Genomic DNA, 18304 nt, shown 5'->3' with positions numbered 1-18304 from the left:
CTGTGACTTTTCATCTCAATGAGTGAATGTAATTGACATTGACAAACACACCAATGCTGGTTGATGGGAACCACGTACATTTCTTGTAAGTCATGTGATTCATGAAACAGGACAAACCAGTTATTAAAAAAAGGCCTTTGGTTCTTCAGTTCCGCAGATCACAGATCTACCACAGCTACAGGATGGACACGCAAGGGAGAAATACTGGTAAGTGTGTGTGTGTGTGTGTGTGTGTGTGTGTGTGTGTGTGTCTGTGTGTGTGTCATTTTATTGAAGCTATTGATACACTTCATTCTGTCTTCAGACTAAATGTTGTAACATTTACTGCGTAACACGAACTTAAATAACTTTTACAGTAAACTGCACTTGTTGGAGAGAAGTTTTTACACAGCATATTCTCAGCTGAGTAGATTTTTAGATAAAAATGATTACTTTCACTCTGTAATATCTGGATACATTCATCATGTTTTTTCTATCAAGACAATAACACACTGAGAGGGAGTGCTGTTTGAGACGACTGAGTATCATCATGGCTGTAAGTTGGTCACTGGAGATAATAACAGCTGTGTTGATATTTAGTCACACGGCACCACCTCTCCAGAAATAATGCTTTATACAAGAGTTCCACAAGAGTCAGTTATTGGTAAACAATAAAAAGTGACAACAGATTAAGATTTGTTTGTTTATTCTTTATTGAACTTCACCAACACAAATAGTTCAACAGCTGGACCGAGGCTGGACTGTTGCTAAGCAACACATTTAACATTCCTGCATACTAGCTTTGTGTCGGTCTGCATGTTACCACAGGCCAGCTAGGCTACTCGTATAATGTACATTAATCTGTGTTTCCAGTGACATATGAGTCTGCTGACAGTCACTGTGGTGGAATACTGTCATTGTGATGAGTTAACAGCTGATCAGACAGAAACATCAGCTGATGTCACATAAGTATTGGACCCAAATAGGGTCCAACGTATTGCAGCTATGTATAGCACATCTGAATGCATGAAAACATTTGGTGTGAATACATTCAAATATATGAATGTTTAAAAATGTTTTGATCAAGTAACTTAAATGCTTCAATGTGCAAAAAATATCTGAACAAAGAAGATTTGCACAAATGTTTACAGTTCATTCATTCATTCATCTTCTAACCGCTTCATCCTCTTGAGGGTCGCGGGGGGGCTGGAGCCTATCCCAGCTACATCGGGCGAGAGGCAGGGTTCACCCTGGACAGGTCGCCAGACTATCGCAGGGCTGACACATAGAGACAGACAACCATTCACACTCACATTCACACCTACGGACAATTTAGAGTCTCCAATTAACCTGCATGTCTTTGGACTGTGGGAGGAAGCTGGAGTGCCCGGAGAGAACCCACGCTGACACGGGGAGAACATGCAAACTCCACACAGAAGGGCTCCCATGCCTGGGATCGAACTGGCAACCCTCTTGCTGTGAGGCGAGAGTGCTAACCACCACACCACCGTGCCGCCCAAATGTTTACAGTTACAAATAAAAAATAAATATACATACATCAATGTATAAAAAGAACTGGACTAAGTGTTTGACCAAAAAAAAGGTGTGAAAACTTAACTTAAAGTATAACTTGTCTGTTACGGAGGAAGCTGGCTCAGAAGAAGGGGTTCCAGTGCCGTCCTTGCTGTGCTGTGTTATAGTGGTGCAGAGGATCCTGTTCGCTCTGTGTGTCCTCACAGAGTCAGCAGTTCGATGCTACCTCGGCTTTGTTCTCCTTTGCTTGAAACGTTAGCTTGCAAACTTTGTGTCTGTGTGGAGGCACTAACTTATCTGGTGTTATCTAACATTTAAAAGACTTGAGTGTGGCTGCTTGGGCAGGCCACGTTAAGAGAGCAAGGCTGCAGCTCCTGCTGAGAGACCAGATGAGGAAAGGCAAATAAAACCAGCAGTGAGTTTTAGCTGATCAATAAGAGCAGCAGTGACTGATGAGAGCAGAGTAACAATTTGTGTGAAACTCTGAAGGTTAATCACACTTCTGTAGTTTATTGATGCTGAGGTAGAGACAGTCTGTCTGAATCCTGCAACATGACATCAACACTGAAATCCTCTCTGTTTGGACATTATAGACAGAACTGATGGAGGTAACCAGCCCAAAGGTGGAGGCAGCTCTGATGATGGTGGGCCAGACAACCAGGCCAAAGGTGGAGGCAGCTCTAATGATGGTGGGCCAGACAACCAGCCCAAAGGTGGAGTCAGCTCTGATGATGGTGGACCAGACAACCAGCCCAAAGGTGGAGGCAGCTCTGATGATGGTGGACCAGACAACCAGTCCAAAGGTGGAGTCAGCTCTAATGATGATGGTGGACCAGACAACCAGCCCAAAGGTGGAGTCAGCTCTAATGATGGTGGACCAGACAACCAGTCCAAAGGTGGAGGCAGCTCTAATGATGATGGTGGACCAGACAACCAGTCCAAAGGTGGAGTCAGCTCTGATGATGGTGGACCAGACAACCAGCCCAAAGGTGGAGTCAGCTCTGATGATGGTGGACCAGACAACCAGTCCAAAGGTGGAGGCAGCTCTGATGATGGTGGACCAGACAACCAGCCCAAAGGTGGAGTCAGCTCTGTTGATGGTGGACCAGACAAGCAGTCCAAAGGTGGAGGCAGCTCTGTTGATGGTGGACCAGACAACCAGTCCAAAGGTGGAGGCAGCTCTGTTGATGGTGGACCAGACAACCAGTCCAAAGGTGGAGGCAGCTCTGATGATGGTGGACCAGACAACCAGTCCAAAGGTGGAGTCAGCTCTGATGATGGTGGGCCAGACAACCAGTCCAAAGGTGGAGGCAGCTCTGATGATGGTGGACCAGACAACCAGTCCAAAGGTGGAGTCAGCTCTGATGATGGTGGGCCAGACAACCAGTCCAAAGGTGGAGTCAGCTCTGATGATGGTGGACCAGACAACCAGTCCAAAGGTGGAGGCAGCTCTGATGATGGTGGACCAGACAACCAGTCCAAAGGTGGAGGCAGCTCTGTTGATGGTGGACCAGACAACCAGTCCAAAGGTGGAGGCAGCTCTGTTGATGGTGGTGGTGGGCCACACCTACAGGTTAGTTCACTTTGCTATTATTTATTCTTATACAACTAAACTGCAACATTAAATTTGTGTTGACATTTGTGTTTAAAAATGTTTTCTGACAACATATTTTATTTGTTTTCCGTCAATTTATCTGGTTTTATAACACAAGCAGGATGTTTAGAGCACTTTGCTCAACCTGCTGCTGATGGATGGAGGGAGGGATGGAGGGATGGAGGGAGGGAGGGAGGGAGGGAGGGATGGAGGGAGGGAGGGAGGGATGGATGGATGGATGGAGGGATGGATGGAGGGAGGGATGGAGGGATGGATGGATGGAGGGAGGGAGGGAGGGAGGGAGGGATGGATGGATGGCGGGAGGGAGGGAGGGATTGAGGGAGGGCGGGAGGGAGGGAGGGATGGATGGAGGGATGGATGGAGGGAGGGATTGAGGGAGGGAGGGAGGGAGGGAGGGAGGGATGGATAGATGGATGGATGGAGGGAGGGAGGGAGGAAGGGAGGGAGGGAGGGAGGGAGGGATGGATGGATGGATGGATGGAGGGAGGGATTGAGGGAGGGAGGGATGGATGGAGGGAGGGATGGATGGATGGAGGGAGGGAGGGAGGGAGGGAGGGATGGAGGGAGGGATGGATGGATGGATGGATGGATGGATGGAGGGAGGGAGGGATGGATGGATGGATGGATGGATGGATGGACGGACGGACGGACTGACGGACTTTGTATCTGCTTTAAAGCAACCCGGTCTCAATATGTAGTCGTCTGGCACTTCATCAGTGACGTCTGCCTTCAGACATGGACAAAAAAAACGTCCTTTCACAGTGGCATGATACATGTTATATACCTGTTATTCTGTAACGCACCTGGCGGCATCAGGAGGAAACACAGCAGGACAATAACAAACGTTAGGGTGGTGTCAGTCTGAGTAGAGCGGGTGAGAGGGGTGGTGGATAGATCCAACAACCACCGACTCTCACCCAGGAGGCCGGTGTTCACTTCCTGTGACACTGTGAAGCCAAACCGTGTTCTTTGTTCATAAATCCAACCACGTGTGTGTGTGTTGGCTAAACGTAACCATGTGTGTGTGTTGGCTAAACGTAACCATGTGTGTGTGTTAGTCACTGTCCTCCACTGACAGTAATTACAATAATACCTGTTAGGATAGCACACCTCTGGACCAGAAGTGACACGGCGGAGGGGCTCAAAGGAAGAGATGGCGTTGGACTGCTGCATTTATATCCAGCCGCCCCAGTAATCAGTCGGCCACATAATGCATAGATCTCTATGCTGCTACACTTCCATTATATTGTCATTTATTTCTTGTACTTTCTGTGTTTATTTGCATGTTTTCATCTCTGTGTTTTCTGTGTTTCAGGAAGAAAAGGAACTCAAGGAGAGTCTGCAGAAACTGAAAAAAATTATATCACCACAATGTTTCACATGTATGTACAATATTTATCATCATTGTACATTATCATGTCATTTTATATTTTACAAATACTAATTATATAAATACACTTGGAAATACAAAAACCATATGAAAAATATATAAAATGAGTCTCTGAGCATGTTTTCTCTTTGTAGGTGCTGAACGTTTGAAAGAGTGCTCCATCAACAAAACTCCAACTGACCTGAAGGATCTTTTATATTTCTTTAATCTTTTAGAGAAAGAATTACACCAGAAAGCGTCACAGCCATGTGAGTGATTTAGTTAATATATATTATTATTTTTAATATATATAAACATTTTCAGCAAAGAAGTATACATTTCCTTGATTTTTTGAATGTTTAATTTATACAAAGTAACATGATAAAGTCTGATGTTTTTGACTTTGAACAATGATAACTGAGTGACCATCTTCTTAGCAGCATTTAAAACAAAAACAGCTCCTTATCAAATATTAAATGTAGCATTGAATTCTTAAACTACAGAAGCCGAGAAAGGCCAAGTATTATTCTTTTTTTTGTGCACTCTTATCTCATGATAACAGCTTATTATTTTGTGATAATTGTCAAGTCTGATGATTGCGCGCTGGTTAATGTGATCATCCTGATTTCAGCCTGCAAGAGCTGCCACTGGCTGGTCCAGGTGTCCCAGGGAGGTGAAAAGGGCAGATCACATTACTGATCAATGCATCAATAATGACCAGCATTTTACACTTGAATAATTTGTTCATCAGATGTTGATGAACAAATTATTCAAGTGTAAAATCTTTACTGATGAACACTGTATAATTTCTTGAGAACAAAATGACGTAACAATGGTGAGTGGAAACCAAAACCATCGACCCACTGAGAGCTGGATTCAAAATCAAAGTCAAACATTTAAATCACAGGCTGATCCAATGTGTGTGAATTTTATCACATCAACTCATCATGTGACTCAGTAGTGTGTTTGGCCCCCGCCTGCCTGTGTGACCTCCTGACAACGGCTGAGCTGATGAGTCAGAGGACGGTGTCCTGGAGGATCTCCTCCCAGACCTGGATCAGGGCATCAGTGAGCTCCTGGACAGTCTGTGGTGGACGCATCGATACATAACGTCCCATAGGTGCTCAGCTCAGGGGAACAAGAGGGCCAGTCAATGACATCACTGCCTTCATCATCCAGGAACTGCCTACACACTCTGGACACATGAGGCTGGACCAGGAGGAACCCAGGGCTCTCTGCAGCAGGAGGAACCCAGGGCCCGCTGTACCGGGAGGAACCCAGGGCCCTCTGCACCGGGAGGAACCCAGGGCCCTCTGCACCGGGAGGAACCCAGGGCCCTCTGCACCAGCGTAAGGTCTGACAGTCGCTCTGAGGACTTCATCCTGGTACCTAACAGCAGTCAGGGTACAGCTGGCTATGACATGGACGTCTGTGTGACCCTCCAAGGATCTGCCTCCCCAGACCATCACTGACCCACCGCCACCCACCGTCATGCTGGATGATGTCACAGGCAGCATAACGTCCACCAAAGTGTCTCCAGACTCTTTCAGGCCTGTCACATGTGCTCAGTGTGAACCTGCTCTCATCTTTGAAGAGAACGGGGTGCCGATGGTGGACCTGCCAGTTCTGGTGTTCTCTGGTGAATGATGGAGCTGCACGGTGCTGGACTGTGAGCACAGGTCCCACTAGAGGACGTGGGGCCCTCATGCCACCCTCATGGAGTCTGTTTCTGACAGTGTGGTCAGAAACATGCACACCAGTAGCCTGCTGGAGGTCATGTTGTAGGGCTCTGGCAGTGCTCCTCCTGTTCCTCCTCACACAAAGGAGCAGATAGCGGTCCTGCTGCTGGGTTGATGCCCTTCTACGGCCCTGTCCAGCTCTCCTGGTGTAACGGCCGGTCTCCTGGTATCTGGTATCAACCTGATTGGGCTGCAGGTATGGCCTCATGCTACCAGTAGTGCCAAGGACACTAGCAGAAGACCAAACTAGAGAAGAATCAGTCAGGAAGGATAAGGAGAGAGCAACTGTCTGTGGACACCACATGTAAAACCATTTCCTGTTTGCCTCTCCATTGTTCCTGTTCTCTCTTTGATTTGAACCAAAGCAGCTGAAACTGATTCACAATCACTGGATTGATCCCTGAAGTTTAACTGACTTCCTGTTTCACTGTGATCATTAATGAGTGTGACCATTCATTTTTTTGAGCAGTGTATTTAAAATTAGCTCTGCCTCAACAACCTGCAACAGTAATGACATTCCAATAATATAATATGTATATGTTTACATTTATAAGTTTTGGGGGGATTGTTTTTCTTTTACTGCTGATCATTTAAATAACACCTAACTTTAACTTAATAGTAATATTTTGAGCGCAGGACTTTGTAACAAAGTCTTTTCACAGTGTGGTATTAGCACTCATGGGATTAGTTTTACATAGGTACGTGGGGTAAAGTAATAATGACCAGAGATTTTAGTCCCGTCCGAATGTGCCATGTCAGTAATCATTACTGCGACTTTTACCTTCTGTGCGAATAGACCAGCAGTAAATATGTGTGTTAGGGCTGTCAAAAAAAATTCGAAGTTCGAAATATATTCAAATATATGTATTTTTTATAAGTTCGAACATAAATTTGATAATTCGAATATCATTAATAATTAATTAATACTGTCAATAACGTATATCACAGTGAATCCCATTCGGGCGGAGATGGCTCGCGCACAAGCCGGGCCAGAGAGGGACGCAGCAATGGAGGGAGAGGCGCCGATGGAGGAACCCACTGGACCAACACCACCCACTGTGCTGTCCGCGATGTGTGACCTGTTCGGGGAGACATACAGGGAGAGTGCTGCACCTGCTGCCTCCCTGCATACCCTTTTTGAAGAAGAGATGAAACGTTACCAGAATGAGACACCACTACGAGCCGACCAGGATCCACTCTTGTGGTGGAAAACTACGCACTCAAGTATCCAAACATTGCTCAGATAGCGAGGCAGAAGTTGATCATACCTGGAACTATAGTGAGGTCAGAACGGGTGTTTTCATCCGAGTGTCACGTTCATATTGCGTCAGCAATAAGCATCTTATTTTTTGTGTTTTTTTTTGTAAAAATAAATAAATAATAAAAATAATAATAATAAATTCGATTAGAATATTATTTGAACTCAATTTCATGGTGCTTTTGACAGCCCTAATATGCTACATGATGACACTGGGGGACAGAGGTGCGTGAATGGATTTACCCCTCCCACTTGTGGTAGTTTTACTGATATTTCTTATCACGTGCGAATCGGCCATTAACATTACCAACGTCCTGTGGTAAACTGACTTTACCCCACGTGCCCATGTAAAACTAATCCCGTCTGAATAGTGCTTTAGTCAGAGGGGGACACCAGCTGAATGAAGAATTCCAGTAAGTTCTTTCTGTGATCCAGGACAGTTCAATCAATGTAAGTGAACATGAGCTGCTCTCTCTCTGAGCCAGAAACCAGGGGAGGAAGTGTTAACCTTGTGATGTCATCAGGTACAAAGTCCGCAGCTGCTGCAGAGACGACGAATGGAGACTGATATAGTTTGATCTTTAAGTTCTCAGCATTGAAGCAGAAAATGTTCCCATATACTCAGAACATTCCTGAGAGCTCTCACTGTCATCTAGAACATCGTTCACCATTCATCGTCTGTGGAGCAGCTCCAGACTTTAAACCCTATGACATCACAGATTTAAGTTTTAGCACTCTGGATTTTGGATTTAGGAGAGAGTTGCTCATCTCATATTTTTGGACTGTTTTATACCAGAGGAATAACAATGATGGATTGTGAAAACAGGCAAAGTTCCCCTTTAGCTAAATGATCCAAATACTTCCTCCACCTCTGAAACCTGAGTGTCATTTTATTAGCAGGTTCTTTTAAGTTTGAAATGTATTCATGTTAACTGTTTGTTTCTCTTTCAGCAATGTGGCCTTTCACATTCAGTTGGTTTTGTCCAGCAGTATCTACAGTGAAGGTGTTCTCTGTCGTCACTGGTGAGACCTTTGGTGCTGATGAGGCCATACTGACACAACTGAAGAAAAGTGAAGCAGTGGAGACCAATGACCTGCAGGATAGTGACGTCATCATCGTCTTCTGTTCAGTCAAGTCTCGTGTTGAATCAGATGTGGATGCAGCCATGAGAAAGGAGGCAGGTAATGAACGGGCTTATTTAACTTGGTCCCCACAGTTTGTTCAGGAGTAACACTCAGGGCCCTATTTAGATGGTCTTAAACGCAAAGCGCCAGGCGTGCAGCGCATGGGCGTGTCCCAGTCACTTGCTAGTTAGACAGCGCGTTTTCAGACTGTGCTCCATGGCGGAGAGTCTAAAAGGGTTGGACTTACTCTGTGAATTAGTCATGGGTGTGTTTTGGGCGTATCATTCAATAAGCCAATCAGAGTGTCACCTCTCATTCCCTTTAAAAGAGGCACATGGTGGAGAGCTAATTAGATGGTGGACCTACCAACTGGAAAGAGTGAGCGTTTTACAGCTGAGGAGACGATAAATGTATCTCTATATCGACTGTCCTGTCACATCTGATGTCAGATCAAAGGGGATTGGCACCGTTTGGCACGTTTGGCACGTTTGGCACGCGTAATGGAAACCCAACCTGATTTGATTAACACAGCTGCAAACTAATGAGTGCACATCCCTCTCAGCCAACCACAAACAGCCACAGCATCAGATAGGGAGTATATATTCAGCATCTGTCATCTTAGAAAAGTCAAAAGAAAAGAAACAGAGTGAGACTGCGAGAGAGAAAGAGAGAGCGCGCGCACGAGAGAAATGCTGTCAACAAATTGTAAATTATTCAATTTATTTTATTTTAACCCGGGAGGTGAGAGAGCCCAGCTCCCTCTCCAGCATCCTGAACCCCCCCGCCTGAAGGTGCAGGAAGGGCTGGTCCCGTGGCTGCACCCGGGCCCGTCTGGTCTGGCTGCGTGCTGGCTGCGGAGCTGGGGTCGTCATCCTCCTCCTCCTCCTCCTCCTCCTCCTGACAAGATCTTCATCTTCTAACCGCTTCATCCTCTTGAGGGTCGCGGGGGGGCTGGAGCCTATCCCAGCTACATCGGGCGAGAGGCAGGGTACACCCCGGACAGGTCGCCAGACTATCGCAGGGCTGACACATAGAGACAAACAACCATTCACACTCACATTCACACCTACGGACAATTTAGAGTTATCAATTAACATAGTCCCCAATCTGCATGTCTTTGGACTGTGGGAGGAAGCCGGAGTGCCCGGAGAGAACCCACGCTGACACGGGGAGAACATGCAAACTCCGCACAGAAGGGCTCCCACGCCCGGGATCGAACTGGCAACCCTCTTGCTGTGAGGCGAGAGTGCTAACCACCACACCACCGTGCCGCCCCTCCTGACAAGATGATCTTCAGTTTTACATTCTAAAAGCGCTTTGTTTTTTACATATGCATTGTAGCCTACTTGTAGGGCTATAAGTTTATGTTTTTAGTTCACAGAAGTTATTGCTGTATTTATGTCATAATAAAGTTTATCAAATGTTTTCACATCTTTGATTTTGTGATTTACATGCCAAAATGATCACAATTCAATTGGGAAAGACAAGTTCATTTTACAGGCTATGCATCATCAGCCTGTGGAGGTCCAAGCTCGCAGTTCCGTATATTTGGACACTGCGAGCTTGGACCTCCCGGATTATGATGATCATTATTACTGCGATTAGATCATTCTGATTAATGACTGACCATTAAGATGTGTTTCTGATAAATATTTTAATGTGCACAATAATAACCTTTCACATTGTAATCATATTTTTATTTGTTATCTTTTGCATATGTGTGGCTGCTCCGTGTGTGTCTGAGCAGAGTGCACGCACGTTGTGCACCCGCCTAGAGATGCATATTACTAACTTGTTTAACAGCGAAATACTGCGCCGTTGACTTTAGACCAGGTTTTTGTTGGTCACTGGCGCATTTGCTTTTTACGCCATCTAACTAGCAACGCGCCGTGACTGCGCCTGACCACTCCTCATTTTTAGACCAACACACCCAGAGAAGCGCAAGTTCATTTGCTAGTTAGACGACGAGGGCGCAGGGCGTGAAAATGACAACTGCGTCTGCACCTAAATAGCAATGACACTTGCGACGTGGATTATGCGCCCTCCGCCGCCCGCTTTAGACCATCTAAATAGGGCCCTCAGTCTGTTTCCCTGACGACAGAGAGAACGGATTTATATCAAACCCCTGTAAACATGTCAGTGTGAGTGAAATGGTCCTGCAGTGTCACAGTGGGACTAACACACCCAGATCATGTGACTCCTGCATGTATACAGTCAATCAGAGCCAAACTGGCCGAGGCGCTCTGAGCATGCTCCACAGTTTCCGCCCCGGGCTTTGACCCGGAAGTCCAATAGCATTAAATGTGTAAGAGAAGAAGAAGCCGGTAACAACATGGAGAAATCTACATCCAGAGCCGTGACTTTTTGGACGGACCAAATGTACAGAGCTGTAAAGTTGTCCACCATGGTAGCAGTTAGCTGCTAGCTAACCGTAGCTAACTTGTTTGTCCATTGTTTGGTCTGTGACGTAATAGGTCAACAGGAAAAAGGTCCAATACTAACAAGCTGAAAGGGGGCATATCTCCACCTATCGTAGAGGAGTCGCACATACTTGGCTCAATAAATGGATTCCCCTCCCGTGCTTGTATACTGGGACAAGGACAGTAGGCCAGTTAGATGTCCTCGTCCAGCACACATACTGAGTGACTCCTGCTCACACACGTAGTGAAACAGAGTCCATGTTCTGTCTGAAGCTTCTCTTCAGCCTCAAGAATCAAACTGACCACGAGTGATACGACCATTTGGTCTCTGTCAGTCGGGGGTCTTCTTCTTGTGTTGGAGGGGTGTGGGGGCTTTCATATGTCTGTGTGTCCAGGAGCCTGTTCCAGGTCCAAGTGATGAATGAATGAATGAAGACGGGGAACGATGTACTGAATTGTTCCTACCTGTGTTGATTACCACTCCTGTGATATAACATTCTCTACTGCATGTTCATCATCACAGGAAGTCTGTTTCTAACCGTTCTCTTCTTCTCTGGTGTTTCAGTGTCATCTGGAAACAAACCAGTTATTTTAGTGGTGATGCATCACACCAGAGATCACAACTTTTCACCTGGTTTGACACAATGGTCAGAAATGTATCCGAACATCAAGATGGTCACTCACATTCTCTTCCATGAGACTCAGCCGGGATTACTGAACTGTCCAAGAAATCACCGGGCCATCCAACAAATACAAAAACAGTTAAGATCTTTGACCTAACAGTTAGTCAGGTTGGTTAGTTTGATGCCTGAATATGAAAGAATGAAATAAAGAAAGCAGAATTATCACTTGATTCACAGTCCAGAGTCATAGTTTGTTTCATGTCCTCCTAAATGACTCAGATATTTCATCAATAGTCTTGTTGATCAGAACAAAATACCTTATGAATCATCTGCAGGTTAATTTGTCTGTATTCTGGTGTATTACTGTCACACAGCAGATATAAAAGAAACACTTTTAATTAAACTTCCATATTAATGTTCTGTTGGTTTGTCTCTAACCCTCGTATCAAATCTTTGCTTCGCAAATCAAAGTTGAACTGATTTAATTTTGATTTAATAAAAAGATTTTCTGTCTATGGATTTTTATTCTTACTTAAAAGACATAATTCAGATCTGTAGATGTCCCTCATACACATCAGCAGCATTCTTATTACTATATAACAATTACAAGCACAACTTTACCTATACACACACATAACCTACATAATATATTATTACATTATGTTACCTATATCAGCACATATAATACATGTTTGTATTATTGTTGGTTTATATTATATCACAGTTTTCCATGTCAGTCATGTGCACTTCATACAGTTCTGTTGTCTTGTGTTTATTTCGCACAAACTCTACATAACATTATATATTGTATATAGTTCTTATGTTGTTTAAATACATTTATCTATATATATATTTAAGGTATTTCATACATAGTTGACACATGCACTACCAAACTTCTTTTTCACAAATATTTACACTGGTCACGTGTACAGTCTGAAGTATTGTAATACTTATATTGTACAGCGTATATCTTTAATGTTTAATTAATCTTTTGCATTTATTTCCTTCAGAGTTCTTACAGGTTTTAAATTGAAAACACGTTGTGATCTTCTGATCAAAGATAAAGTTGTTTGCTCTCTCTGGTGAACAAACTGTGATGGAGACTCCAAACAGATATTTGCTGTTACTGATATATGATCAGTGGATTAAGGACAGTACATTGAGGGAGGTGCAAACACGTCTTTGTGCTAATAGAGCCTCTAATGTACGTTATAAACATCAAACACAAGCTGCAGAAAAGATTGTTTTACTTCAGCAAGAGTATTAAAGGGATAGTGCACCCAAAAATGAAAATTCAGCCATTATCTACTCACCCATATGCCGAGGGAGGCTCAGGTGAAGTTTTAGAGTCCTCACATCACTTGCAGAGATCCAAGGGGAGAGGAGGTAGCAACACAACTCCACCTAATGGAGGCTGACGGCGCCCCAGATTCAAACGTCCAAAAACACATCATTGAAACCACAAAATATCTCCATACTGCTCGTCCGTAGTGATCCAAGTGTCCTGAAGCCCCGACATAAAAAGTTGTTTGGAAAAACCTCATTTGAACTCTGTTTTTAGCCTCATTGTAGCCTGTAGCTCTGACTGCCTCTCTGGGCACTGCGCTCACATGTGTGCGCTTATCTCATGTCACTCTGTGTTTTTTATTAACTTGTTTCACCTGTGATGTCATCATATGGGTCATGTGATGGCCTTCTTGCCACTACACAGGTGTGACCATACCTTTGTGGTAAATTTTTAAAGCGCTGACAAAGAGCTGCAGTGGTTGATTGAAACATGTCGGCTCTTTTATTGATTTAGCCATCACAGTAAAATGTTTTTAATATTTCCTCCTTGTTTTTCTTATATTGTGTGTGCCTGAATCGCCTTCCTGTCAATTCTGTTGTTTCCTGTTCTCTACGAGCACCTGACACAAGATTTTGATCCACGTTGGCGTATACGTCTCTCTCTCTTTCCCCAAACATAATCTTTTTTGTCTCTGAACACGTTAACCACAGAACTGTTGAAACATAAAGTCACAACATATAATAATGTACAAATGTAACGAATCTGTGGTTAGAAGAAATGTTCAGTGTCAACATTTATTCTGGTGACTGAGTTCCACCTGCAGAACAGCCTGACATCAGAGGTGATAATACACTGAGCTGATCCATCAGGGTTCTGTCCCATCACAGTTTTATCAAAGTGTCATCAGTGTTCTGTTAAAAGTTCTGTGAGATTTTGGTCAAAATAAAGTTTTGTCAGAGTTCTGTCTTCGTTATGTGAAAGATCCATCAGAGTTCTTTAAGAGTTTAATGTTCTCTCTAGGTTTTATCCAAGCGAAGAGTTCTGTCACAGTTCTATTAGAGTTCTGTCTGTTACACTGAACGGGCAGATAGTGTGTGTGGTGTCACACTAATGTTGTGAACAGAGTGCTCCATGTTGGCGGTGGGGTTACAGTACAGGCCGTCAAAGCTCAGTTTGTTGTTTAAATGAAACTGAGACACATCTTCAGGCTCACACTTTATGTCAATAGCAACACTAACAACAATACACACTCAATCATTTCTGCCTTTATTAGACAAAATCAGGAGACACAGGAGGACATGTGGTCGAGATTCAAACCAGGATGTTTCCTCCTCTGTAGGACACAATATTTTTTTTCGTAGGACGGTAGGGGAAGGTACCGCCTTTTCCGCCTCTGATTGGCTAGAAGGGCTCTCCTCTGATTGGTTATTTGCTGTCAGCTAGTCTGTTTTGATCGTCTTTACCACCAACAGAAGTAAACGAAGTCAATCCAACAGTGTGATAAGTGCGAGCCGTCAGATTTATATTAATGGAAAGCACATCGCCGAATTTAAGGTTGACACCTAAAGTGTATGTCCACATCTTAACATATGTTCTCATAGGCACGAAAAGTATCCAAGGGACGAGCAAACGGTAAACTAAGCTATTTCTCAAGGCACTTTGGCAGCACGCTCTGGAGGACAGACATGTGACAACACACAACAGTAACACCGAAACAGGTTAGTACAACTTTCAGTTCCATTAGCTGGTTTGGAGACTTGTGGAGTCCAGCCTTACAGAGAAAAAGTTGCAACACATATCTGTCCTCCAGAGCGTGCATAACCCTCTTCATACACAATGTGCTGCTTTAAAAAACACCATGCTGTGGGTCGACCCACTGAGACGTTGCGTGAAATATGTCTCTGTACAAAATACAAATTTTAACTGTTGAACATTTTACGACAATACATTTCTTTATGTACAAGACACTCAGCCTAAAGAATAATTCATCTTGTATCTGCACATTAAAAGTCCAGCTCAGGCGTGGCCCATCCTCATGACTGAGAGAACATATATCTTCTAAACTTCGGTTTTTAATGATCAAAATTAACCCTTAAATACACAATAAAGACTAAAAAAAATCCCTTTCTGAAAAAGTAAAAGACATTTATGATGCTCATTACGCTTAGACTTAAATAGAATTTAAGCTGTCAGAGTTTAAATGAGTGGATGTGTCAGTCTGACGTTGCACAAGCCACGGAAAAAAACAAAACAAGATAGACAAAATACTACGTTTCATTTTCAGGTATTTTAAGCCACATATATATAAACATGTGTGCTGACTGTATTACATACAAATGATGGCAGGTAAATAATGAGCTTTCAACCAGCTTTCAACGAGCTCCTCCCCTCACACAGCGTCATATCAGTCTGTGTTAGTGAGAGAGCTAACTGGAAACTGTCAAAGCAAGTGAACAGTTAACGTCTGTGATTCAAAGGCCCGTTGTTACAGCTGTGTGTGTTCTGTGCTGCTGTCGCTTTCCCTCTGGTGCAGATCTGCCCAGGTGAGCTGCGTCACCTAACGAGGTGCATCTCACCTGGCATGGAGGAGGTTCAGCAGCAGAGGAGGGAGGCCTGTGGTGAGAAGACTGCTGCCTCTCCGTAGGGATTTTATTGTCTTGTTTGCATGTTGGTTTCTTAATAAATCTCATGGATCTGATTGGTTTAAAGATGTCTTATGTGGTTATTTTGGTCAGTGGTGGAGTTTTGTTCGTCCCATAGTGTGTAATACCTGCAACTTACTGCCTTTATTTTTTAATGTTGGTTTCCTCAACAGGAGGAGTCTGAAGCTTTTTAAAGGGATACTTCATCCCAAAAAGGCCATTTGTACATGAACTGCTCCCTGCATGTTACCTTGAATTTGTGAAGAAACTTTGAGTCCAAAGAAGGCAAACATTCTTCATGAACTGAAGTAAAGAAGGACCCATTCAACAACAGCAAACTCTCACACAACCCAAGCAGCACGATTCAAGTCTCCTGCTGGATGCTTTGTAAGTGTATTTACACTTGTATAGTGCTTCTCTTGTCATCCAACCACTCAAAGCACCTAAACGCTACATGTCGACTTCACCCATTCACATGCTGGTTGCCAACACGACCACACAAGGTGCCACCTGCTGCTCAGTTACATTAAACATTCATACACATTCACAAACTGACAGCACAGTCATCAGGAGCAATTTGGGGGTCAGTATCTTTCCCAAGGATATCTTGATGTGCAGACTGGAGGAGCTGGGGATCAAACTACTGATCTTCTGATTAGTGGACGACCTGCTCTAACACCTGAGGGGTATTCCAGGTAGGAGGTTCAACAAACTCTGAGTCTATCCCTGAACTCTGAGCTGATTTACCCTGAGATGGGAAACTCTGAGTTACCGGTTCCAGAACAGCTGATCTGAGTTAGTTCAGTCAACTCTGAGTATGTTCACTCTGAGTTAAGCCGACAATAAAAAGCCATCATCAATGGAGCTCCGACTCCACGATTCACCATGGCAACAGGTCAATAAAAGACAGCGCCTCCATTTTAATCCAGTGGATGTAGAGATATTAATGCATGTGTAGCAGACGGTGCACGTTTATCTTTAAAAGAAGAGCCTGAGTCAGAGCGAGGAAAGTGTCAATAAGTTAACCATAAAGTTAATAAAAAAGTTTATTCATCATTTATCAGACTTACATTTCCTTAATGAAGATAAAGTGGTGGAATCTGACTGTGTATCAGGCTGTAGATACATTACATTATATTAATAATATATCATAATATATTTGTTCAGGTTTAATCTGATGGGGAAAAACACAGGAGGCAGAAGATTTCAAACATATAGGCTAGGCTATAGATCAAAGACATAAAGACATGACTGTAAACTCACAGTCTGACCCAGTAATAATATGTTTGGTGATTTGCACCTGAAAAGACGTTGAGGTTAAAATACAGTAGATTTGAAAATGTTGCACATCTATTTGTATCTTGACTCAACAGCATTCAGTGACTTTATTTCAGCTACAAATGTAGTAAATGTAAAGACAGTGAAATGCTGCACCATTGCTCACTCAGAAATATGAACATATAATCCCCAATATTAGGCTATAGGAGTTATGTTCCATCAGTGCGACCAGTGACATCAGTGATAGAGATCATTAGTCACTGATACTACGTGTCTAAAGCTTCATACCCATTTTAACATTTAAATAATTAGACCTACACATTATGTGCAATAAACATGTGGGAGCTGCTCTGACAGACTGACAGTCTGATCCTTGTGCACAGTGTTATAAAAATAATAAATATAAAAAGGACAGAGGTTTGATTCTGAGCTGAGGGTGAATTCTCGCTGTGTAATATTTGAATGTAAAGACAAAAGCTGATGTCCAAAGAAATGACTGATGTGCATAAATTCAGTAACTTCAGACAGTCCTGAGTAACAAACTAATATCCAGCAGGATTTAGACTGTGACAGACGGTAAATCTCCGCTAATGAATGCGCTTCGATACAAGCTTTGACACGGACTGAATGAATGAGGAAATGAAACAGCGTGTAAGAGGGAGGAGACAGAGAGAAACTCAGGGTTTATTGAAGAAAACCTGTCAGCGAGCAGGTTATGTTCACAGAGTCTGTTACCATGGTGACTGACTCAGAGTTTCAGTTACCTCTCTGTCTGGAACGGATAACCCAGAGTTTCCCTCATCTCAGGGTTAACTTACTCTGAGTTTTCACATAACCCACTTTCTGGAATACCCCTCAGAGCCAGTGCTTCTCAAACAGATTCATTTTCACTAAGACGTTAACATTTAAAACACGTCAGTGCATCAGCATAATGTGTGCATTTAATCTTTGCTTAAATGGACCTCACACACGTTACTCACAGGTGAAAGTGTTTAATATTGTAACTATGGCTGTGAAGTGATTAAAATAATTCAATTCATTACATGCTCTTTGATTAATTCACCTAAATTAATCATAATAATTGTTGCTGTAAAAGTTTTTAAAACATTTCAGTTCAAATTAATTTTTGTCAGATGTGTCGTAGTGAAGCTGCTGGATGTTGGACACAGTTGTCCCCCTGTCCACCACCACCCAAACTGCTCTGCAGTCCATTTGCAGTCAGACCAGCGTTGCCAGGTGTACGATAATTATCTCGTACCATCTCGCCTCCATCATGTGACAAAGACACTGTGGCCTTCAATGACACGCCGGCTCAAAGTGTTTTTCCGTTATTTTTCCTGTGATTCATCTATATTAACACATGATTTTGACCGCACTAACTCATGTTGTACACTGATGTTGTGATGTAGCTGTGCTGTGGTTAAACATGGTCCCT

General features: G+C 43.5%; 1 protein-coding gene across 1 annotated transcript; it reads left to right on the top strand.

Moving 5' to 3' along the window:
- The first annotated feature begins 182 nt into the window (after positions 1–182).
- On the top strand, positions 183–12176 carry LOC125899551 (uncharacterized protein DDB_G0290685-like). The gene is made up of 7 exons (XM_049593940.1): positions 183–207; positions 2106–2771; positions 2817–3085; positions 4443–4509; positions 4652–4765; positions 8445–8675; positions 11604–12176. Exons 1-7 carry the CDS (start codon positions 183–185, stop codon positions 11816–11818), a joined length of 1587 nt encoding a protein of 528 aa, XP_049449897.1. The 3' UTR covers positions 11819–12176.
- The last annotated feature ends 6128 nt before the right edge of the window (positions 12177–18304 follow it).

This window comes from Epinephelus fuscoguttatus, linkage group LG13, assembly GCF_011397635.1.
Source record: "Epinephelus fuscoguttatus linkage group LG13, E.fuscoguttatus.final_Chr_v1".
Classification (NCBI taxonomy): domain Eukaryota; kingdom Metazoa; phylum Chordata; class Actinopteri; order Perciformes; family Serranidae; genus Epinephelus; species Epinephelus fuscoguttatus.
The sequence above is the reverse complement of the archived record's forward strand: the minus strand, read 5'-3'. Positions and strand labels throughout refer to the sequence as shown.